This window comes from Nomia melanderi, chromosome 10 (assembly GCF_051020985.1).
Source record: "Nomia melanderi isolate GNS246 chromosome 10, iyNomMela1, whole genome shotgun sequence".
Classification (NCBI taxonomy): domain Eukaryota; kingdom Metazoa; phylum Arthropoda; class Insecta; order Hymenoptera; family Halictidae; genus Nomia; species Nomia melanderi.
The window spans coordinates 6,898,129-6,921,693 of NC_135008.1; the positions used below are offsets into that span (position 1 = coordinate 6,898,129).

The 23,565-nt window shown below is 50.1% G+C and overlaps 2 protein-coding genes across 2 annotated transcripts; both read right to left on the minus strand.

Moving 5' to 3' along the window:
* Positions 1-1,966: 1,966 nt before the first annotated feature.
* Positions 1,967-13,715, minus strand: LOC116429708 (putative fatty acyl-CoA reductase CG5065). The gene is made up of 4 exons (XM_031982957.2): positions 13,463-13,715; positions 10,876-11,352; positions 9,269-9,496; positions 1,967-7,280 (listed from the first exon to the last, which is right to left on the minus strand). Exons 1-4 carry the CDS (start codon positions 13,651-13,653, stop codon positions 6,950-6,952), a joined length of 1,227 nt encoding a protein of 408 aa, XP_031838817.1. The 5' UTR covers positions 13,654-13,715; the 3' UTR covers positions 1,967-6,949.
* Positions 13,716-18,913: 5,198 nt separating this feature from the next.
* LOC116429754 (uncharacterized) lies at positions 18,914-22,277 on the minus strand. The gene is made up of 4 exons (XM_031983039.2): positions 21,853-22,277; positions 21,094-21,308; positions 19,872-20,147; positions 18,914-19,368 (listed from the first exon to the last, which is right to left on the minus strand). Exons 1-4 carry the CDS (start codon positions 22,275-22,277, stop codon positions 18,914-18,916), a joined length of 1,371 nt encoding a protein of 456 aa, XP_031838899.2.
* Positions 22,278-23,565: the final 1,288 nt, after the last annotated feature.

The following is a 23,565-nucleotide window of genomic DNA, read 5'->3' on the forward strand; positions in this document are numbered from 1 at the left end:
ACTCTCCGCCGGTGTAGTACCTTTGCTTGCACGTCCGCGCACGTTTCTCCGTTCTCTCCTTTCCCTTTCCTTCCTTCTCTCCGCTCGCTGGTAGTCTTCGAAAATTTCCGCTCGAATTTCGAAGCTCTGTCGCGCAAAAAATACGCGTATTTACACGATCGACGCGACAGTAGGGAGGGACGCGCGGCGACGTGCCCTCGCAAATCTACCGGTTCTTTTTTTCCGCAGCGGTTCTCCCATTCGTATTCATGCGCCCTTTTCATCCGCTTTGTCTTCTTTTCCCTCCGCGCGGAGGATCGTGTTCCGGCTTCTTGCTCCTCCCTTTTTACGCTGCATTTCTTCATTACGTCCATCTTCGTTTCCCTCTGTATACGGAGTTACGTCGCGGAGCTTACGCGAAACGAAGCGCGTGCGAAAATTTCTCGGGCCGCTTTAATTTCGAATGATAATCGAATGAGCGGGCAGATATCGTTCAACGAGCGTCGCGCGCTCCGCGTGGAAAAAGCGACGAACATATTGGAGATATTGTTTGTTATAGTATGGTAATTTTACGAACTCCGTCGGGGTTTCGTTTGGATCGCGCGAATATTTGCTCGTCCGCGGGGCGCAGTAGAGCCGAGACCGCAATGTTCTCTCGGCAGCTTCCTTCGGAGGTAGCGGAGGTTAATTAAACGAAATCACGAAACTCTCCAGCTCGGGATCTCGGGACGCTAAAGGTATCGAGAGGATCTCGGAACGATTCCGCGAACCGAGCCAAACAGAGATAGGGATTGCACAGTGGACACATTAACGGGCTCTTTGATACAGGCGAGGACGCCGCATTGTTCTCGATAAGATCTACATTGTTAATCCCACGGATTAATCGGAGAGACTACACCGATGTCTTTCCGACGCGTCCTCAAGGAACTTCGCGGCGAGATAAATCCGTATTCCCGGGTTCTTCCCGACCGGTTCGCCTGTTCAAAGATTAAATGTTCAATGTATTAGAAACACTCGCGGAACCTCGTACATTCCGAGTCGCGGTGAAGCGATCGAAAAGAATGCTGGATAATTAACAGAAACTATTCAGCGTTATCCATACGCGACGGAAACGCGCGGGGATAATGGGAGAATTTTAAAACGAAGTATTCCCGAGAACAGAGAGAAAGTTCAATACATTGTAGACAGTTTCCGAGTACCCGGTGAATTACCGGGGACGCGATTGTTCCCCCGATTCGTTTCGAACCCATTTTCTTGCGAGGTAGAACGGGGAACGATTACCGAACGCGGTGCTGCACCGAATTGGTTGGCTGTTCCATTGTAATTGGGAGATTAATCGTGTCAGTGACGATTCTATTTCCTCGGGAGCGCCGCTGGTAGAACGCCGGAAGAGGAAACAAAGTGGTTTGGCGTGTCGGGGGATCGCGTGGAATGAAGATCGCAAATAATAGAGACACGTAGCTTTTCTTCCCTACAATTAATACCGGCTTGTCCAAAGCGAACCGAATTGTTCCCGGCCGAGATACCGAAACAAAACGAGCCAGCCAATGGAAAAGGCTTGTCGGCGGGGGAACGACAAAAAGGCCGGGTTCTTACACCCGGGGACCACCTCGACTCTTGGCAATCCTGATCTACAGGATTTCTCCATTGCACCTCTCAACGTTCAGGGAATAACAACGGTTCTGTTCGCCGGTGATCTTCGGGCCGTTGCTTTCACGATTGAAGCGTATAATTCGCAAAGGGCAACCGGCAGGGAATCGGGACAAACGTAAGGTGCGTGCAAACCATCGACGCTACATACTTGCACATGCGTTAACAACCATCGCGACTCTTTTATGCACAATGGAATCCGATGTGACCTAGTATTCGAAATGATTCCAAGAGAGTCGAAGCAGCTTTTATTCTCCGAGCAGTCGAAAATATATTTTCAAGGACTCTTCGCTGATTAACATCGTCCTATTCACTTCTCCTTTGACGTGCCCGATCTTTAATGTTAACGCACCCGAAGCCGGGCAAGGTACAAAGCGTGATTGTGCCGAGGTGAAACGAGAAACAAATTTTTTTATCGTTTCCACCTTCGCGGTTTTGTCGCGCTAGATCGCGTGCCGCGTATTCGCGATTACGTTAATTACAAAAGCTCCCATGCAAATGTGAAAAATTTCAATGCGCTCGCGGGGAAACAGTGTTTCGTTCGTTCGTCGCTTCCGTTCTTCCCGCGTTACGCTTAAAGGCCAGGGGAATCGATATTCCCGCGATCTCCGATAGTGTTGGCTGAAAAAAATATGCAGCCAACTGATCCGACAACTGAAAGTTCGCAAGCGACGCGAGGAAGTCGTCCGAAGAGAGTGCGCCGAAGTATGCCGAAGAGTTCGATCTTCGCGAACAAATAAAACTCCGTGAACTCGCGTCGAGCGACAGCTTGCGGAGCGGTAGTTTCCATCGAAGTACGCTTCCAAGAGAAAAGGGACACCGCCCGTAAAGACGCTGAATTCGGCGCAATAGGCCAGCGAACCAGAGTTACGGAGTCGTAAGATAATACCGTGCGAAATGAGAAAACCGTTTCTCTCCGGATCGCCACAGCGCGGCCTCTTGTGGGCGAAACCCGAAAATTTGAGTATTCAGATAACGAAACTCGAAGGTGACCAATATGTACTAAGCAGTCTCTGCTATACAAAATGATTCCTATTTCAGAAATAACAATTTAGCGTAAATAAATTCCATTTCTCTATTCGTATAACGTTGGAATCGAAACGCAAATAATCCATTGTCACTTAACACTAAAACTGCTGAGCGATCAGAGTGATTTTATTCGACTTTTTATAAAAATTGGAACAAGTTTCTTGAGATTCGAAGGATCTCCTAGTCTCGTATCTATGCAAATACAGACTTCATTGAAAGTCTTTCGCAAAAACGCCTTTATAACTGAAACACTTGCAAAATAAGAATCCTCGGACAGGTTGATTAGACCCTTCGTAGTTTTATTATTAAATAACCTAACAATATCCCCGTAAAGTAACAAAGATATAACCATACGTTCAGCACTATACCTTTCAACTTCTGTCTAAAGCATTTGTATCTATCACTCACACTTCCTAAGTTATTGACTTTCGTCCAGAAAACGACCGTTTGACCAAACTGTGCACCGTAGGTCGGCGACACGATACGCGAGCGATAAATCGAATCTCCGCGACAATGGCGCAATTTCGAAACTCAAATGAAAGGAACTCGAATTCCTTCGAATCCGGAAAGTTCGGGGAGCAATCACGACGGCCTATAACCGGCTGCGACGGACTGCGACGAACTGCGACGAGTCGCGGGGGTGCGAGCGATCCGGGAAACGGACGTGCTTAACGCTGGCTAGAATATTTCTATGGAAATAAAGCGAACTGAATGGACTTACAAGAACTCTTTGATGTCGCTGTGCCGGTACATGGCATTTCGTCGTGGCGGGCGAGCCAACGTAAGCTACTTTCTCGGAGAGGCAATTCGTACACGTAAATATATACATCTCATTCATCCCCGTTGCAATGAAATTGAATACGTAGTTTCGGCCGCGTCTCTTTCATACGGTCGATTCTCCCTCTCTTTCTCTTTCAGACCGTTGGTATCTTTAAATCTTTCCTCCTCCTTTGCCTAACGTTTCTTCTGTTCCCTTTCAACTTTCTCTGTCTCCTCCATACAGCGGCCCTTTCTTTTCCTCCTATTCCTGTGATACGCTGGTAGTCAGGCTGGCGAGGTAGGCAGACAAGGCAGACAAGGCAGACAAGGCAGCCTGGCTGGCAGGCAGTCAGCCGACCAGCCAGCTCGTGGAACTTCATTTCGTAGAGCAGACGTTCCCCAATTATTATTACGAAGGCACAGTTCCAGCCACCACCTTCAATTATATCTCGTGGAACTAATCCGTAAGTTTCTTTGTTAAATTTCGCGCTCGCAACTGGTAACAGGATTTTAAAAGCATAACTCGGATCCGTGGCTGCCGCCGTACGCAGTCACGCGAACCGAGTTTCCGATGGGAAAGGGACCGAGCAAAACGGCGCGAGTTATAGCTTCTCCGTTACGCCCACGACGGCATTAAGGACCGTCGTTTCTCGCGATTAATACGTGCCCAGTTCACGGACGCGACGGTTCAACTTTCATCTAACGGCGCCGAATTGGGCCGAAGATTTCTCGTAAAACGGCAACCGATCCGTCGGCTCGGAAAACGCGGTGCAATTACGAATCGAAGGAAACGCCCAGCAGACGCGCGGCGGATGCGGACGAGCAACTCCATATTCAACGTTCTTAGAACAACAAGGCGGGCGTCGAGGAGATTTTCAAATCTGCGATGCAAATTGCACCGGCCCTTTTTACTTTCTCAGACGACGGCCGTCCGGCGATTAGCATAGTAGATTAGTAATTTCTTATCATTCCCCTGAATTTTATAATCGGCCGGCGCGCATACACTTGAAAACACGCACACCTTTATCGCGATCGCGCCGAACTGCGCCCGTTTTGTTTACTCGCGAGATGTTTCCACGGCCACGCGATTTATTCGAATCCCTGTAGCTCGAAGTTTATCTTGACAACGAGTCTCACGGAGCCCGAACAATTTTCCGAGTTTACATCGCGCCGAGAATATTATGACGCGGGTTAACGCTGCAAGAAAATCTGGAATTTCACTCGCGCGAATCTCGGCTAATCCGTTCGAGGAACTTCTTCGAAACGCCGTCGTTATTCATTCATCGCGCGCGTCGATGTAAACAGTAACGACGATAATTTGTCGCCAGCTTCGACGGGGCGGTCCAGCGTGTAAAAAGCGACGGCGAAAAACAGGACGATGTTATCTGGTTTCGCATCGATCCGTTGCGTCTTCGGAGAGACGGCGTTAATTAACGGCTGCTACTTAACGATCGGAAGGCCGGTGTATCGTTTACCGGACACGGTACCTACCTTGGTTGTTCCTTTGGTATTTTTGCTCGGCCGTGGATCGGCCGGCTCGATAAGCGTGACTCGGTGAAATGCGTTACGTAAGGGGAAACACGCGAGAGATATGTGTTTCTTGGCTCCGAGCGCGAAGGCAAGTAGATGTTCCCCGGCGAACTTTCACCAGAATACCATTCTCTCCTGCATAGGCGCCTTGCACGATTCTCACGAATATTTGCTACCCACTCCGCTCGGCTACAGGCATATTTACACATTCGATACATTGAATACCCGTGTATTCGTCAAACGCGTTCCCGCGCGACTCTGCAACCTCGATTACATTTAGCCGTACGATACCCGCTCGAACCTCCGGCAATCTTTCCGTTTACCTAATTTCCTTTCACTCCTGTTTCTATTTCCTCGAACGAAATGCGGTTAAAGGTAGCCGCCGGATCATTTTTCCCGCAGCGGAACGCGTTCCGGTTACTCGCACGGTAAACGGGGGAATAAAGTCGCGGCTCGTCGCGTTTCGTCGAGTTGCTCGGCCGAGCAACTGTTCGTCGATGTCCCGGGGTTTATCGACGCGATAATTGAATCTCACGGTGGGTACTTGAAAATGTTTCGAGCTGAAACTCCCGGAGTTTACGCCGGCGAATGGGTACCCTCTGGCCGGTATCTAGTAACAATGCTAATTACCACGGCAAATTACGATTCTGGACTCGAGTTTTACGAGCGTATCGGGTGGCCTGGCTTCATTGGTTCGCTCTCCGCGGAGGGACGGAGCGCGAACGTGTTTACTCGGCGCGCGAGATGGGGAATAAAAACGATGAATAACATTAACCGGCGCGGTTGGAGATGGGAGTGGAAACAAGCGTCGCTCGTAAACGGAGATTAAACTGACCTAGCTAATAACACCGACGCGGATGGACATTTGAAATTAAAACTGGCCCTCTCCCGTGAACACGCCGGGAATACTTTCTCGCTGAAGGTACCTAGAGATTCTTGCGCAGTCCGCGCGACCGTTCGTCACCTCGTTACGGTAAACCTTTCCACGTCCCCGGGAACAGGAACGTTTAACAAACGTTTCGAGATTCGTCCGAGCGAACACCGAATCGGGACGAATCCAAGGTGCGCAATTCAAGTGCGAATCTTCTTTTCAACGTAATGTATAATTGATGGAGGAATAGGGGACAGGGTCCGATGAAATGGCTCCACGCGGCGGCGTGCGACGCGGTGGTTGCCTTTCCTCCTACGCAAACCTCCCCGCCAATTATTCGGTGAGCAGTTCGAGAAATACCGTTGACCCGGTCCGCGAGACCAGCATTCAAATGAACTCGTTGGGTCCTGGCGTTATTATACGGTTACATTCGTGCCACGATTTCAACCGAGGGAAGAGAGGAAAAAGAACAAAGATCGTACTTCCGTTCGTAAATGATGTCTTCTTTTTAAAGGAGCAGAACTTCCTTCGAGGGAAATTACTTGGCGTTTTAGCGAGTTAAGCAAGCTTCCCCTTCGTTCTCAGCGAATACAGCGCTCACCGACGTAATGCTTCTCGAGTCCCGAGTTTTCGAAAACCTTCACGGGCGATGCGTACACAAAAGCGTTCGACTTCTAAACTCTTTTCTCGCTTCGACTCGAACGATTCGGCTGGAATACGTAATGTATATCGGAAGGAAAGAACGAGCGCGTTCCATACGTTTCACGGGGGCATTCACGGCACGCTACGTTCGAAGCAGAAATTGTTGGCCGCTCGAGATCGCGTCGCGATCGTCTACGCGTCACCGCAAACATCGAGATAATTGTTGCGCAACTAGGATGGAGTAAGCTTCCGCTTCGATCGTGTACCTCGTCAACGATCGACTCGACTTTCTCTTCGTAACGTCGCTCGAGAGGCCAACAATTCGATAAACGTCCGCGTACATACGCGTCACGCGGGATGAACCTAATAACAATGGGCAACCACCTTCTGAAAAGTGAAACGTTGCAGGAAGCAGCGTATTACCGGGAGATTACACTTCCGTATATTACGGACGATGTCCTCCGGAATCTCCTCGGAGCTGGAATTTCCTCAGAGTTTACGGTCTCTGATGAAAGCACGGTGTCTATAGAAGAACGCGGCGAACAGTGCCGCCGCGAATACGAAGAGGAAAAGTAGTCGAAAGATTTTCACGAGCCAGATATTGGTCTGGTCGACGCAATGCTTCCTCGCGGAGGCGGCTGTGCAGAGTACGTAACTCTCGATGTCGATTTCCGTGGCAACCGGAAATGCATCTTGGTCTTCTCGGGTGAGACGCTGCTGCAGCAGATACACGCGATTCCTCTCTGCTGACCACGGCCTCGACGAAATTGACTCAAGGGATCGAAGCGCATTACGAACTCTCTCGTGCTCTCGTAGAAGCCTGCGGAGAAGCAAAGGTTTTTACCGGGACGTCTGATCTCCCTCCAGCCGTCGTCCATCGTCTCCACTCCTCGGCTCGCAGCTAACCTACCACTTGCTCGAAGCTTCCGTTGCTTCGTCACCCTTCGATTCGAATCTATGTACAGTGAACATTGAATAATCGCAATATCGAGACTTCTCCATAATCGCGACATCGTCGTTACTACCGTATCCTCGCCAGGTTCCATCTAACGCATCACAGCTCTCGACGATAGACCAAATTGAAGGGTGTAACACTGATTATTGTCGAACTCGATAATTTATCGTCTTGTTCTTTTCTATTCGCAGTCGTTTTCTATATCCGAAACATCAATCGCTTATTATAGAAACGATTATGATCGTAATCCTGTTTGGTGTCATTTTAATTAGCAAAGCATAAGAAACGTGATAGTGGAAGTTGCATTCATCGAAAGTCAAAAATAAGAAAGTTTGATGCTTCAGTTAAAGGACGCAAACTCATCGCGAGCCTTTAACTCTCAGTCTCTCCGTCATGTTGAAATTGTTTCTTAGGGTGGATCTTTCCGATCCTACCTCTTCGTAATTGCAACTTTCCGAATCCGCTGAGTGTGCAATTATTCAACGTTCACTGCATTCCTTTCCATCGGCTTTAGTTTTATCGCGGACACGTCGTGTTGCGGTTTCCCTTCTGTTGTAACATGTCGCGCGTGCATACTAATTGATCGATTACTTCGTGGTCACCGGCAATTGATCCACTCCACTTTCGAACGTACCAAGGAGCAACCAGCGGAATCAGAAAACTACGTAAATGTCACTAGAAACTACGCGAAGCTCGCGGTTAATGAATTACAAACGCTCCGAAGCTTCCGCTCTCGAGGAATGAAATCTCTTCGACGTCGACTAATTAAAATTTCGTTACATCTTATTAACGCCCCTCCGCCACATTCCTCTTTAAACTTTTTTCCCTGTCTCCCGGTCGACTCTTCGAGGTTGACGAAATAAGACAAGCTTCGCGTCACCGTGCCGATCCGCCCGGGAGGTGCGGCCGAAAGTCGTCGTTATCGATTCGTTCGATCGGTTTTGCGAAAAGTTTCGAACTTCCGATGGTAAATCAATTACGAACGTCGAATTGATGCAGTTGTAACTACCTGTTCGATGAAAACGAAAGGCAAAAGTCGCGAATCGCGCGCCAATATCAAGTTTCCGCAGTTTCCCGGGGAATTGTCCGTTCAAGAATGCCGCGGAGATGAAAGTAGAGACCGCGCGGAGCACTTTCTCGTCCAGCAACGAAGCGGATTTCAACGAGAACGCTGTCAAGATTTTTCGGGAAGTTTCGGCAACCGCCGAACCGCGCTCGCGATTTTTAAAAGCAATCAGAGAACGAATCCGCAAGTTCGCCGGAGGGGAAACGAGTTTGCTTCCGGCTGTTTGTCTTTTCGACCCCCACTTCCACCGTGCGATCTCTTACTCTCGCTGTCTAGTCGAATACCGCGGTGAACCTGTTTACTTTGGTATTCGGCTAAATCGCAGTTCGAAATAACTTTTACTTTCCCACGATTGCACCCCCACCTCCCCTCCCGCGACCGATCGTATCCCACACGCGTCTGCAAAGGTCGCGATCCAGCTTCCCCAAAAACTTTCCTCGATGTTTCTTCCTCCGACAAGTTGTTCCGCCGATTTCCTGCTCGCCGCGACGTTACCTCGACTCGATTCGTTGTTAACACGCCAATCTCTGGTACTTCGATTCACCCCTGGATGGAAATTGCCCGAATATTCCGAATCGAGTGGCATTCTCGATCGTGATTGACGCGGGGCAGCGAAAAGTTCCCCGGAAAACGCGAACGTTCTCGTCCCTTGAACTCGACGGTCGAACGATCTTTCCGTAAATTCCCGTGGAACCGTTTCCCCGTGAGCACGCGAGCGTCAACAGAGCCCTCTCGACCCGGCGACTCAAGAAAATCTCGAATGTCGCGAATTTCCAGTTCGTTATACCTTTTCCTCGCTCCGCAGAGGCCGAGAATCGTGTCGCTAACTGCGGATGGCAACCATTCAAAAAGCAGCACCAGAATCCAGTGCAAGACTGCCGAAGACGTCATACCGCGGAACCCGAAAGTCGGGTATGTAAACTTCCGGTTGCCCTGTCCGCCCTTGTTAATCAGCTCCTTCCACGTGCATCCGATGGGCACCGCGTTATACACCACTGGTCCCTGCACGTTCTTTCTGCGAATAAAAGAGAACAAACTCGTGGGTCGATCGTTGTGCATTCGCGGAACGACGAATCCGTTACGAGGTACCTTCTCAGCATACAAACCGGTTCACCGGGAAATCTAGGGGAACGCAGCGAAACGGCAGTTTATATTTCCGTTATTATTTCGGATGAAATGAATCCCCTAGATTGAATTTCCTTCCCGAATCGCCTTATTAGCCGACGGCCAAATCACCTTTTTATCGGGGCAAAGGAAGCGTTTGATTAAGAAATGTCTACGTTCAAAGTCGCCGGGCAAACGAGCCGAACTGCTTCAAGGGGTAAGGCTTTTTTTCATTCGCGAAGGAAATTAAAATGCGATAAAGGCCGCGTCTCGCCGCGCGGATGGAAACGACGGATTCGTTTACGCGCGCAAGCAATGGCGAAACGATGTTCGAGAGAACTCGGAGCGGAAAACCGCCTTAACGCGACTACCGATCGCCACAGCTCAATGCTCGAAACGTGCGCCGGTACTGTTACGTTTTTTCCGATCGCTCAAAAGAGATTTGAATGCTCCCGCGTAACGGGGCCGCGCTCGTTCGCTGCGGACCGTGCTCGCAACACGATTTACGTAAACGATTTACGCTCGCATAAAGTTGCGCGATCGCCGTTAAGGCCGTCCCCTTAATCGTTTCGCGTTGCTCTCGAATCGCTGTCTATTCATTTTTCATTTATCCTCGGTTATACGACCGAGTGTATATACTGCCGCGTGAGCGGTCGCTTTACGTAACCTCTTATCCAACCCGCAACGCGATTGTTATTGCGTTACTTTCTCGCTAGGAATGTTTTGTACTGGTACTTCGAAAACCGTGGCACAGAAGGTGAAGGGGAAAGTTGCGTGCGCCTCGGGCAACGCGCACGTATTAGCCATATTTTCTTCGTCTTCGTCAAGTTTCTCTAGGTTCGGTTGCGCCGAGAGATTACAATGGAACGGGCGACAATAAAAATTCTACGAATCAAACGATTGATCCTACCGTTCCGCGATCCTCCTCGGGACATACCGTTAACCGACAGTTAGCCTACGCCCAAGAGTTTCCTTATCCTTTTTCTGTAAGACAAAAAATCTTTGTTTCAGTCACTCCAAATCGCTGCAGGATCGCTCGCATGCACAGATCCTTATCCTGGAACCATGCGCCTTCGATCTAACTGTTTAGCCGACTGCTCGAATCGAGCAGGTCCTGCTTGCAAGCCTTGGGCGACGTTTAACCCGAATCGCGTCGCTTCGGTCAAGATGGGACGCGTCGAAGAGAACAGAGGATCGGGGCTAGTGGAAGGACAACGGACGAGAGGTTGCGGGATGAAAGGGGCGGAGAAAGGGGAGCGGGAGGGAGAGATAGAAACGGAGAGTACTTACGCGGTGGCTCGTTCCCAAGCAACGGCGATGAGGGTGTTGACCGTCAGGTCGATTGGAATGATTTCCGCTTGAAACTCAGATTCGCCGAGGGCGAGGCCCGCTCCCACCATAAAAGCCGCCGGTCCTTTGAAGTTGCCGACGAAGCCTGGCATGGGCTCGTGGAGCGCGGGGCCGACCAGCGGCACGCGGAGCAGCGCCAACGAGCAGTCCGGCACGCGTTCGTTCTGCAACGCCTCCGCGATCGTCCCCTTGTGACGAAAAATGCAGGAGATCGCGACGAGCGTCTCGAGGCGCGGCAGCTCCTGGCAGAACTCGAACATCGCGTCGTGCGGCCCGGCTGCGTGAAACGCGACGCTCACGTTCTGCAGCAGCTTCCGGTCCTCTTCGCTCATACCCAGCTCATCGGCCATCAGGTTCCCCTCCAAAGCTTTCACGCGAGTAATCGCGTTCGGATCTTCCTGCCGCAGCCTCTCGAACCTGTACCAAATACCGAACGAATCAAAGGAATCGCCTCGACCGTCGGTTTGGACGCCGGCCAGCTCGGAGTCTCGAGTTTGGAACTCTTGCCAAGCGGGACACGCGTAATCGCCGGTGACCGATTCAGCCGACGCGTATCACGCGGCGGAACAATTACTTTGCCGGATTCGCGCGATCCTCGGGACCCGATACTCTGACTCGCGAGCATCCTGGCAAACCATGTGCCGGGGGTGTTTGCAATAACAGTGGTTAAGGTCGCCTCGCTCTCCACGCCCCTAACTGCGGGGTAGACTATTATCGTACCGCTATATACACCGTAACCGTCCGCTTAATCTATCGGTGGCCCGTCGCCGCGAACATCGCCGATTACCATCACAACGGCGAGATCCCTACGTGCTTCCGGACTGTATATCTCGGCATTGTTCTTACGAACTCGCGAGTTTCTTCGGGGCTCGCCCGGCTCTATTTTGATCTCGTGGAAACCGAGACTCGTCCGGGGATTCTCGAGCGACTCGTGAATCAGAGGGAGCGCTGAAATTCATTGAAAATACATGGGAAATGCAGCGAGAACGCGCCGAGGATGCGCCGACGGGGAAAGCCTGCCAATGAGGATAAATTTCGAAAATACTCGGCCCCTCGTAGTCACGGTTGAGTTTTGCCTCGCGTGTCTTGCGATGCAGCCGCCGACGTCGTTACGGTGGACGATCACGTAACGCCGCAATCCAATTTATACGTGTACGCGCGCGTGTGCCCTCGAAGGCATCGCTGGAACGACGTGTTCCGCGCGATACTACTCCTGTAAAACGGATATCGTGCGAATTTGCTTCGGACCCCGAGCGTTTCCGTCATTCGAAATATTTCCACGGGTAAAGTGTTTTTTTTTCTTCTTCGTTCGAGGGGTAAGTACGAGTTTCGCGTTATCGTCTTCCGGCGGCAGGTCCATCCCGACGAGGGTGGTCGGTGAGTCATCGAGGCCGGAGAATTCGTGTCGGGTCACGAACACGATGGTACACTATGAACCGCGAGCGCGAGATAAACGAGCCGCCGCTCGTTTCCATTTTACGTTTCAGACGACGCGATTATCCGCGAGATAATTTGCCCCGAAGCGGGCGGGTAATTATTTGCCCGAGTATCGTACACAGGAATATACCTCGGACAGAAATTTGCCCGACCCCGAAGAAACGCAATTAATTCCTAACGGATTTTTTGCTCGACGCTTTATTTCCGGATCACTTGACCGCGAACCATCGCGACGTTGCGACGTCGCGACACTTTTGACGTTTAATGCGACAGCCTCGGACCGTCCCCGCTGTCTCCGTTCCAAGCGGATCTCGCGCGCGTCTCCGAATGACGGTTAATTTCGTTCGTTTTTGATCGCGTGCATCCACGGAACGGAGTAAATAAATTGACGCGGATGCCGGGCCGCCGGCAGACACTGAATTTCTAATGAAAAGCTAATCTGCGCGCGCTCCCGTGCCTAATGAACCCTTGATTAGAATGGAACGCCGCGCCATCTAACGAATGGATGATTAAAGTCAGCCGCGATATCTAACGAATATGCATCGCGCCATGCAACGAGCGACTGATTACGATGATAGGATACGCCGCCGCAGCTCGTAGTCGCGTGCGAACGGAGACCGGCAACGCGAATCGAACGACCGTCACGGAAACGATACCGAAGATCGCCGGGCGGCTTCACCGGAACTCGTCTTTCCTTGGAAAATTCGCGTCGAATATAAACGAGCTCACTTCATCGACATTCCCTGATTTTCGAACGGTGACGAAAATGAAAATAATTGCGCCGAATATGGGGCAATTAATATGTACGCTGGCACCGTGTTTCCCTTCCGATTACGGCCGGGAATGACAAACACGACGGTTTGCATTAATTAACCGAACAAACACGCCAGTTTTCCATGGTTTTCGGATCGTTTACCGCGTCGAACTTGGATCGCTTCTGCTATTACCGCATGGGACGCGATCGAACGAATCATCGACCCTTGAAATTAATATGCGCGTAAACGCGCGGCGGCGGGATCGAATAATTTTTACGCGGAAAAACATTCCGACGTCGCGTCGAATGTCACATGCGAGTTTTTCGCGCTCGTACCGGGGCGTCGAGAAGATCTGCTTGATTCTGTCGTCTTTATCGGATCCGTTGTGAGATCTGAGCACGACGTACACCGTCGCGTTGCGAAAAGAGCGTAGAATCTTCTCGATCAACGCTGTCCCCACGTCGCTGGTCACACCGGTGAGGAGGAGCTCGCGGTTCGCGTACCACTCGCGCAGAGCCATACTCATTGACTGACCGATCAGAAAAGAAAGCGACTACTGTGCGCCACGTCGCAGCCAGCTAGCTGCCGGCGAGTTTAACGAGATCTAATGCCGCGCCGTGGCATTCTAAAGCAGCGTCCAGGAAGGGGATCGCGGAACGATGGTGCTCGCCCGGTCGGCGTGTTGCGAAACCGAGGAAATTTCGTGGCCGGCGCACGGGAAAGTTCCCGGCTGACAAATTGGGGATACCGCGGAGCTTCGATACCTACTTCCGATAAAAATCCCAAGTTTCGACGAGGCTGAATTAGAGTAATTCATTTTCGACGAGAGTGAATTAAACGGACTATTCAAACTAGACCGCGGAGGTAAAAGTTCCGCTCCGGGCAATCTGTCCGCCAATTTGCCGCATCGACGAGTGTCCTCGAGCTATCCCGGAAGAACCGGCGGCGACTCGTTTACCGGTCAAGCTACTCGAAACCCCGGAGGTTCCCCGGAATTTTCACATTCCGGGCTAATAACAAAACTTCCGGCTTTTCCAATACTACATCGGACATATTCGATCCGATTGGGCATCGGTGGTTCGAGATGTTCCCCCCTTCGCGGGTCCTGGTTAAAACGCGGTGCGTCGACGACGCCGGCGTTGTCGCGGTCCGACCTACTACGTCTCGAACGAGAACTGCTCTTGATCTCGCGCGCAGACATACCGCAGTCGTTCGGAACATCTTCATGTAAATGAGAGTGCCGGTATGGTTACCAAGATTGCGAACAGCGCGGCGTTTGCACGGAATCGAACCCAACCGCGGGACGAAGCGTTTCAACGTCAGGCGTTACGCGTTTATACACTTGCAAACGTCTCTAACGTATAGCTGATAGCGAGCTTCGCGGCATTATCGTCCCAGATGGAGGCTGTACGCGCTTTCGCCCCGTGGAAACTGCAGAGAGCTGCGGAACGCACCCTGAAACTCTGTTCCTGCGAACACGCCGGATAACAAGCTACTTGGGACAATTGGCTGCCGCGAATAACAACATAATAGCACCGGTTTTCCTTTCTCGGCGCAATCTCTCGTTCCCCAAAGAGCAGCTGTCACGCGAGAACTGACCTTTACACCTTTCTTCGCTCGTTGACGGAACATTCGTCTGAAATCGCGCTGCGGTGCGCAGTTCGACGCGATGCCATGTTACACGCGGCATACGAAGTTCGATGATATAATTCCAAACCGTTGCCACGAAAAACGTGACAGTGGTAGTATACATATAACTAGTGAATGTCGCGTCAACAATGGGGACGACCCGCACAAAGTTATAAATATTAAACAGTCAGTTACATAGAATTTGTTCAACAACGCACTTTGTTCGTTAAATAACTCCGTGGAAATGCAACAATCATTAATTTGCATTCATGGAACGGAACGAGCGGCGGGCGCGCGGACTCGTCGGGCCGCGTTCAACGAATCGACGTCGTGACGTCGAATAATTCGAAATGCCGCGACTGGAACACGAGAACCGTCGGGTTTTTTTGGCGTATCCGGCTAGTCGACGCGCGATTTTTCTGTAACGTTTCCGTCTCTGTATGCCGACCGCTTTCGCCGAGCCCCGGCTGTATTTCCATCCATGAATATGTGCATTTTTTTAAACGCGCGTGTTTCGCCGCGTAGCAGGTTGTTCGCGGTTGTTCGAGGCTCGCGCCGCTGGTTAAAAGCGTACATTGTTTGCGGAAACCGCGCAGCTGCCGGACCAGAAGACGCGCCGGCGTTTCGCGTACGTCGGCTTAACGGGGCGCGTCGATGCCTATCTTTCGATCGATGCCGATGTTTCGTATATACCCTGCGTCGCGGGTCCGTTTCGACCGAGTCACTCGCGGACGACGTTTCTTCGCGTGTCCCTGTGAAGGGGCGTTTAACCCTTTGAACTCTGTGGGCTCCAATATTGCACCAGTTATAATATTGAATATTTCAATGAATCAAAGAAACTACCCTAAAATTATTAGATTCTCCGCACATCCAAATTTTGTACTGAGAAGGAAAATAAAAGATTGAAGGAACGTTATAGGATTTTTCATTTTCACTAGAGATACTATAAAAATTAGTTGCAGTTGCTGATAGATTACAATACCATCTGGAGTGCTAAGGGTTAACCCTTTGAACTCTGTGGGCTCCAATATTGCACCAGTTATAATATTGAATATTTCAATGAATCAAAGAAACTACCCTAAAATTATTAGATTTTCCACGCATCCAAATTTTGTACTGAGAACGAAAATAAAAGATTGAAAGAATGTTATAGCATTCTTCATTTTCACTACAGATACTATAAAAATTAGTTGCAGTTGCTGATAGATTACAATACCATCTGGAGTGCTAAAAGTTAACCCTTTGCACTCGAGAGGCGAGTCTCATTTGCCATTTAATTAAATACGCCGGAATGATGAACATTAAAATTCAATATTCAGTTTTGTATTAGGTATCAATACATGAAACTTAGAAACAGATTACCTCTAATACTTAGTTTATATAAGATTTGTAAAGAAATTATAGTACAACATAAAACGAAGGGCTTTCTGACCTAGAAAAAATGCAGAAACGAGTAAATCCTTGTATAACTAAACAGAATATTATTCATTTCATTAAAATTGATTGCAGCATGAATATGACCGTCAACTCTTTATTTGTATCCCACTTCGTATTCAGTTTAATTTGCGACTTCGTTTACGCGAATCAAATAACAAAAGCGGTCGAAACCGAAGGGTCGACGCTCATCGCGAGTGAACGTGCCCCGTTGTCACACTTGTCCCTTCAGAGCTAAGGACATCTGAAGAAACCGTCGTCTGTGGACAATACACGTGTAAGTGGAGTCCCTTTCCATATCGACGAATCGAATGCCGTTTCCACGTCGCGGCGCGAATACGAAATCACGTTCCGTCTGCTTCAACGGCGAAACCGAACGAAGCTGTGGAAGGTTTCACAAAGAATCACGGTACGTAGAACACATATTTGATAGACGCACGCGCCGCCGATTATGAATGGGACGATACTCGTTATAGAACTGGGGACGCGCTCTAGAATCGCTGTCGCAATTACCGTAAGCGGTTTTAGGATTTGCAATTCCGATGGCGCGCCCGACTCGACATCGATCGCTGCTTAATAGAACGTTGCTATCCGAGCGCGGGCCGAGCGAGGTACGAAAACTGGGAAGAGCGGTCGAAATAAGTGGGCGAACGCTCGAGCAGGAAACGTCACGACCGTGTAAACCGACCGAATCGAGAAAAGAATTCAGCGGTCGAGGGTAATTGACAACTGGACGCAACGTCGACGCGTGCGTTAAATTCGAAAATTCAGACACAGCCTCGGGTAGCGCACCGTATATCCAGCGGTACGAAAACAACGAGAAATCGGCGGGATAAATTTTCCAGTGTTTTCAGCGCGGAACGCGCGAGCCGTGATTCACGCCGACTATTACGTAAGTTACCCGATGCAACGTGCACGTAAGTTAATTATCGGGAATTAATAAGCGCGTCGATGCGACGCGAAATTACCGGGAAAATGATGTAAAAGAGAAAATATCGTAACCGAGCGAAACGACGTTCAGCTGGATCCGTTGTAAAGGCGGAACTCTGATTTACGGGGAAACGAGCGGACGTTTTCAGGTGCAATTTCATACCGTAATCACGTTCTAAATCGCAGTTTCCACGGTTACGCATATATTTTCGGAAAAATAACTGACCGGCCTTGACAGGCCAATCACCGCCGGTCTACGTTAGACATTTCCGCGTCAAACGCGAACGCGGAGAATCGTGGGAAACGAACGCGCGACTACACAGGTTGAGCACAGCGTAGCAAAAATATCTCGCGTTGCACGCGAAATTAGAATTTTAAATCCCGGCCGAGCGTAGCACTTCGGGGAGGGAACTTTTTACAAATTATTAACCCCGCGTCAACTGCGGGGATGCAATTACGGGACGCGCGATAATAAACAACGGGTGGGGGGGGGGGGGGGGGGGGACGCATCGCGTTTCAATCGAACCGACGCAATCCTGCCGCGCCGGTACTGTCGATTACGCAACTCGTTCCAGGTCGAATCGAAAGTGTTGATCGTTACTCCCGCAGTGTTCGCGTGCCACCGCGTGCGGCAGGACGCCGATCTATCGACAGAAACAGGAAACTCCTAATCGTTTCGACTGAAATACCGTTTTTTTCCGGGCCATAGAACACCGCGACTCTCTAATCGCCGGAGATCACGGAACAGAGAGGTTACCGATATACTAATCAGTTCCCCACTTCTCCGGTTTCTTGTCCCCGATACGCTTCGGTGCCTTAAAAGAACAACAAACGTTTCCATTCGAGCACGGAGAAAGTGGAAACGTTCGGAAAACGATTCGCACGGATTAAGCCAAGGAACAGACGGTTGCTTCGAGCTGCTCCAAGTGGCATCGGATCGTACCGAATTCCTAAAAGGCACCGGGACAGAAGCTCGAATCGGAATTCGGGTGAATTTTCAATCGGGAACGATTTACCCGGCGGAAAATGACCGGAGCCCCCTTTCGCGTACCTCTCGACGAGAGAGCGCTCAAAGGCTGGAAAAGGGCTAATAGCGCGCAAAAGTAACGACGTCTTTAGACCCGCCTACGCATCACCTGCCTAATTCCTTAAAGTGCTCTCGTCTGGCACGCTAAATCACTTTATCACGCGGAGCGGTACACATTCCTTTTCCGAGCATGGACTTCATTCTGAATGGTTAAAACGCGATATAAGAGTCGACGTTGAAAGATCGCCCCTTTCCGAGCCATTAGCGGCGTGCCGCGGCTGCCGTTCGAATGCGGTTCGCCCTTAGAATTTGAACGCTTTCCTAATAACACCGGATCGTGAATCATCCGCGATACGTTCCTTCCGCGGCAAAAATCGAGACGCACGGATCGATTTTTCTTGTTACACGTTTACTGCTATTCACGTACACAGGTTACATAAGCGATCGCTATCGCCGCTGTGCTAATAAGACTCGGTGAACTTTCATGAATTAAAAAGAGGAGCTAAACGTTTCAGTTCACCTCTCGCACCTTGCCGCTTCCATACGCGCTTATTATGCTAAATACCGGAAATACTAGTAGCACCGTGGTTTCTCCGATGCCGGGGCTAGCAACCGTTGAGATGGGCTATTCGCGATAGCCCATAGAACGCATGGAATTCCGCTCTGAGATTAAAATTTGAAGTTTAACAAGTACAAATCTCCGTGTTGCGGTTCTCCAACATACGTCGCAACATTGTCGCATCAAAAATTGGTCTATTAAATATAGTTAATTTCCGCATGCATAAACACTCAGTAATGGCATGGATACCGTAGAGAAAACAATCCGATCGATCACGAGCCGATTTCCAGTCGACCTCGTGATCGTGTCGATGATCATCTCCATAATGTTCGTCTTTTTTGTCTCGTTAGATTCGGTCTGATTTATCGTTAACGCTTCTTGTACTACGGAACTAACGATACAGGCTTTCAATTCTGAGTCGTACGCGTAGCCGAATTTGCAGACGCATTCGTAGCCACCCGGCATGTTGAAGCATGTCTCGCCGTCTTCCAAGGAACAATCGTGCAGTTTGCGCGTGCACTCGTTCACGTCGATGCAAAACCCGAACCTGGAGGACCACTCGTAGCCCGTTTCTGGGCAATAGCAGCTGATGTTGATCTGATTAGCTATCAGACTGAGAAAATCGTGATTCTCCTGTCGGTTCAACGTGCACTCTCTGCGCGCTGTCGAATAACAAGAAGACAAAAAATTATTCGACGCGATAAACAATAATCGGCTGCTCAAAGACGACGATTAGTCACGCTCGCGATGACCATACAAAAACGCAACGCGTAAGAAATGAATAAATGATACTCTTCCTAAGGAAAGGTCAGATTGACCATAGCATGTTCCGCTGATTCATTCCGCCTGGCCGGCCGGCGTGAGACAAACAAGATGTAAAAAACGGGAGGAACGTTGCATCCGCGGGAATGGCGAGCAAACTGTAAGCTGAACCGGTGAGTCGTTAAGCGAATCGCTTAATTGATAAATATTGCACTGAGAATACTACACGCCGCGATAACTCGTTAACGCGATAACGTGATAACGCGATAACGCGATAACGCGATAACCTGTTTCATGGCTGATGAAACACAATATTCCGGAACGAGATTAGCTGAGAGACGTTCGGCTCGGAAACGGAAGCGATCCTCTTAGGACAAGAGCGCCAGGCGATACTTCTACGCACATGCTGTGTTCCCAGCGTGGCAAGGGTTCCGCGGCGACTGATAACAATCCGACATGGATCTGATGTGCTTCAACGGGCAGCAATGATCGGGACAGAAACTATAAAGCGCGCAGGCATACGGTTTCGCGTCGTTGGCTCGGGGATCACCGTTCCCACCGTCGACCTCGCAGTTGGCGTGATTGTCGCAGGATTCTCCGAAGATACTTAGCTCCGGCACACCGAGCATCGTGTACCAGCACATGTAGTAGCTGACCGTGGTGCGCCATTGGAATCGTTCTAAACGCAACACGTAATTAGAGCCTATGCGCACGAACAACGCGATCGGTTGACGCTGGCTGTTTTACGTATATGTGCCACATATAGAGCAAATTTTATGTTACACAATATACAAAATTTGAAAAACAGGAAATACATATATTTGTCGTCTTTGTCGCGATCCGTTAATCGGGCGGTGTCGCTGGCAATCTTCGCGCGATTGACAAAACAACGGATCGCGACAAGGATGAGAAATACATGAATTTTCTTTTTTTAATTGTGTATCGTTCAGCTTAGAAGTATCGACGACTGACAAAACAGTAACAGAACTCGACAAGGATAACAAATACATGTATTTCCTTTTTTTAATTGTGTATCGTTCGGCTTAGTAGTGTTGACACAAGGGGACCATTCCAGTCCCGACACTCGGGCCGCCATCGTCGTTGACGCATGGTTGGTATTGGCTCGCGACAGTAACACAGGACGGAAGCAGGATGGAATACGACAGAGTGAGATGTAACGATAGAAAACAAAATTCTCTATAGTTCCTTCTCATTCTGTCACATACGGTCTCGCCTCCGTCCTTTGTTACGCCGTGCGCCGAAGACGATGGCGGCTCGAGCATCGGGACTGCAAGAGTCGCGTTGTCTCCCTGACTTCTCGTCTTCACGGGGAGCCGCCAACACTTCTAAGTCGGAGGATACATTGTGTAAGATGAAACTTACTCTGTACATATGGTGCATATACGTAAAATCGCCAACGTCACCGCCACGAGATCGCAGCGTGATCGCGTCGCTCGTGTGCATAGGCCCGAAGGAAGCGAAGCAATTCGCGATTGTGACGGGAAAGTCGTATAGCAGCGGAACGGATGTTCCGCTCGGGGTATCGATTCTTAACTTTCCTTTCATCTTTCTTCCTTTCGCTCTTTCTTGATTAGAAGATTCCCAGAAGAGATACGGGCACTTGCCTATTGGACCCTGAAAGGGAACCGCGGTTAGCTTGTCACGCCTCTGCGCCGCCTGACAGTCCCTTTGAACAGCCAGGACCTGCTTAGTATTGCGCGCGAGATTCCAATTCTGCTCTTTCATGATCGTGACGGTGTCGTCCTCCCGCCTGAGGGCTGCGAGTTTAACGTTTCTTTCGAGATACCTCAGGCACTCGGCGAAGCTTGCCTCGCAATGTCTACGCACACAATTATCGATTTCTGCGTCGTCGGCATTGAAATTCGTATCGTTCCCGTTTCCCCCGGTTCGTTCCCCGATTTGCATTTCCGAGCACCGTCGAGGAAGAATCGCGCATCTTAGGATACGCGTCCGCGAGACGATCACGCAACCGTCACGAAGAAAGCATAGTAATCCAATCTAGTTTCAGTCGAGATTTCAATAACTATGAGCGATCTCCCGCTGTGATGATTCATAACTGTTACAATGCATCGATTAAATCACGAAGGAACTCGATTTACACTGTTCAACGATGAAACGCAACTCTTACCGAAACTCAAGCCGAAATAGAACGCGAGTAAAGCGGGAGCGCTTCTTTTCCCATAGAATCGTTCAACCCGCAATCATTGCAAGGAATTCGATTAAAGGGTCTAAACAAATAACGAGTCCCGTTTTTGCACGGAAATGAAGGTAAACCGGCGAATCATCGCGTCGCTACTGCATTTATGAAATAATAGTAAGACGACAAAGGATGCGGATCGAGCTTGCGGAGGAAGCGATGCTACCTGCGCACTTCCCAATGCAAAGATCTCAAAGGCCGCTTCGGGAACTCCTCGTAAAGCCTGCTCGGCGAGTCCTCGAGCCTCCGGTAATAACGGCGATCGAAGTCCTGGAATTTGTGAGCTCGGATGTAATACGCGACGTCTCGGATAACCTTGTTCGCGTCCCAGTTCGCGTCCCAGTCATCCTCGGTCTCATCCACGTCCGGCACGATGGTTATTTTTACGTTGGGATCCATAACCTGTTCCGTCATCGGCACGGACTCGATCATGGCTTCCTCTTCCTGCTCCTCCCCCTCTGCGCCCTCGGTGTTCTCTTCGGTAGCGCCTGTCGCGGTACTCGCAACCGTCGAGTCCACGTTCTGCGCCGAGCAAGATATCCTTACCGCGTACAAATGGAACGCCACGTACAACACAGCGTACCGCCTCATTATTCGCGACTCCCGTGTCAATTCGATTCTGTACTGTTTGTCGCGCGCTGATCGATCCCGAGGAAAGAGATGCAACCCGAAACTCCCCGGCGGATGTTGATCGCGCGCGTTCAGGGAAACAATAATGGACACCGACGCGAGACCGTGGCGGAGTTGGCGGAAGAGGGAATCCGGATCCCGACGCCGCGCCTGGTCTCGATTTCTAAAACGGATCGAAAATATCGAAGTTGCGAGTCGACAGCCGGGGATCCCATCTGGTCGAGTCTCGTTCGACATCGCAGGGGCGGTCGGTTCTTCTTGTGGACGTATTTCGTTCTTTTCTCAGATTGCCGAGCAAATGTTGACCCAGTTTCGGCTTCGGATTGGACGTTACTCGCTCTTCCGAAACTGCTGACTGGAATACGCGATCAGCGCGAGAAGCCAGGATGGTTGTTACGCGGCGTCTTTCTCCCATGGGGAGTGAGAGCATCGACCGCTTCAACATTCATGCTGGGAATACAATTGACGAATCCCGAACGCTCCCCCTGCAAGTCCAGCTCTTTTTCCTCTTCTTTGGTTTCGCGGCCCGGGCAGAGCTAAACCGCGTCAACCTGTTGGCGATACACTTCGACTACCGAGTCTACGGGAATGGTTCTACCGTTTCGAGCGAGTTACAGGGATAATTTCGTATCGCTGCGAAACAATCGTTGCATACGAACGCAGCCTGTTCCTTCGAACACCGCGGGGGAACCTGTTCGTACGTGTATCCCGTAGTGCTTACGCTCGCCGCAACAACGTTGAATTGCTCTTTAATCGGTAATTTCGACTAAAATTGAAACGGACAGAGCAATGGGAAGAAGGTACCGTTTCTACGTAGAAATCAGTCTAATGAGACTGAGCGAAACCGCACCGTTCGCGAGGTACCTGCTCCCGTCGCGAGACAGAGGACGACCGTAAAGCATGGGAAACGGTTTATCGCTGCATAAAACTCTCCGCGCTTTCGTCGCGATTTTCACCGACGGAAGATTCGCTTCTCAAACGTCGGTGTCGCGTAAGGAGCTGACGCAACACGTTTCATTTAAAACGATAACATCTCGCGTAAGAGATGGAAGTTAATCAGGGTTGAGTATAATCGGAGATCGCAAAAAGGCAGAAACGAAAGAGATCTGTTCGAATGTTTAACAGAAATAAAAATAGCGGAACGAACGTACAACCGGTCGTCGCAACGGCGAAATCCATTTGACGATTGGGAGCTGCCGCGCGCTTTTGATCCATTCCACTCCGCGCGGACAGCGAACAGTACGAGTGC

Excerpts from the sequence above, each read along its gene's own strand:
- LOC116429708 (XM_031982957.2), bottom strand. The coding sequence starts at position 13,653 with ATGAGTATGGCTCTGCGCGAGTGGTACGCGAACCGCGAGCTCCTCCTC. Across the intron at positions 11,353-13,462 it reads CAGATCTTCTCGACGCCCCG|GTTCGAGAGGCTGCGGCAGG; the intron begins GTACGAGCGCGA and ends TATTTGGTACAG. Across the intron at positions 7,281-9,268 it reads CTCTGCGGAGCGAGGAAAAG|GCTTCTACGAGAGCACGAGA; the intron begins GTATAACGAACT and ends GCTTCTCCGCAG.
- LOC116429754 (XM_031983039.2), bottom strand. The coding sequence starts at position 22,277 with ATGAGGCGGTACGCTGTGTTGTACGTGGCGTTCCATTTGTACGCGGTA. Across the intron at positions 21,309-21,852 it reads TTGCATTGGGAAGTGCGCAG|ACATTGCGAGGCAAGCTTCG; the intron begins GTAGCATCGCTT and ends TTGTGTGCGTAG. Across the intron at positions 20,148-21,093 it reads TCCCTTTCAGGGTCCAATAG|AACGATTCCAATGGCGCACC; the intron begins GCAAGTGCCCGT and ends TGTTGCGTTTAG.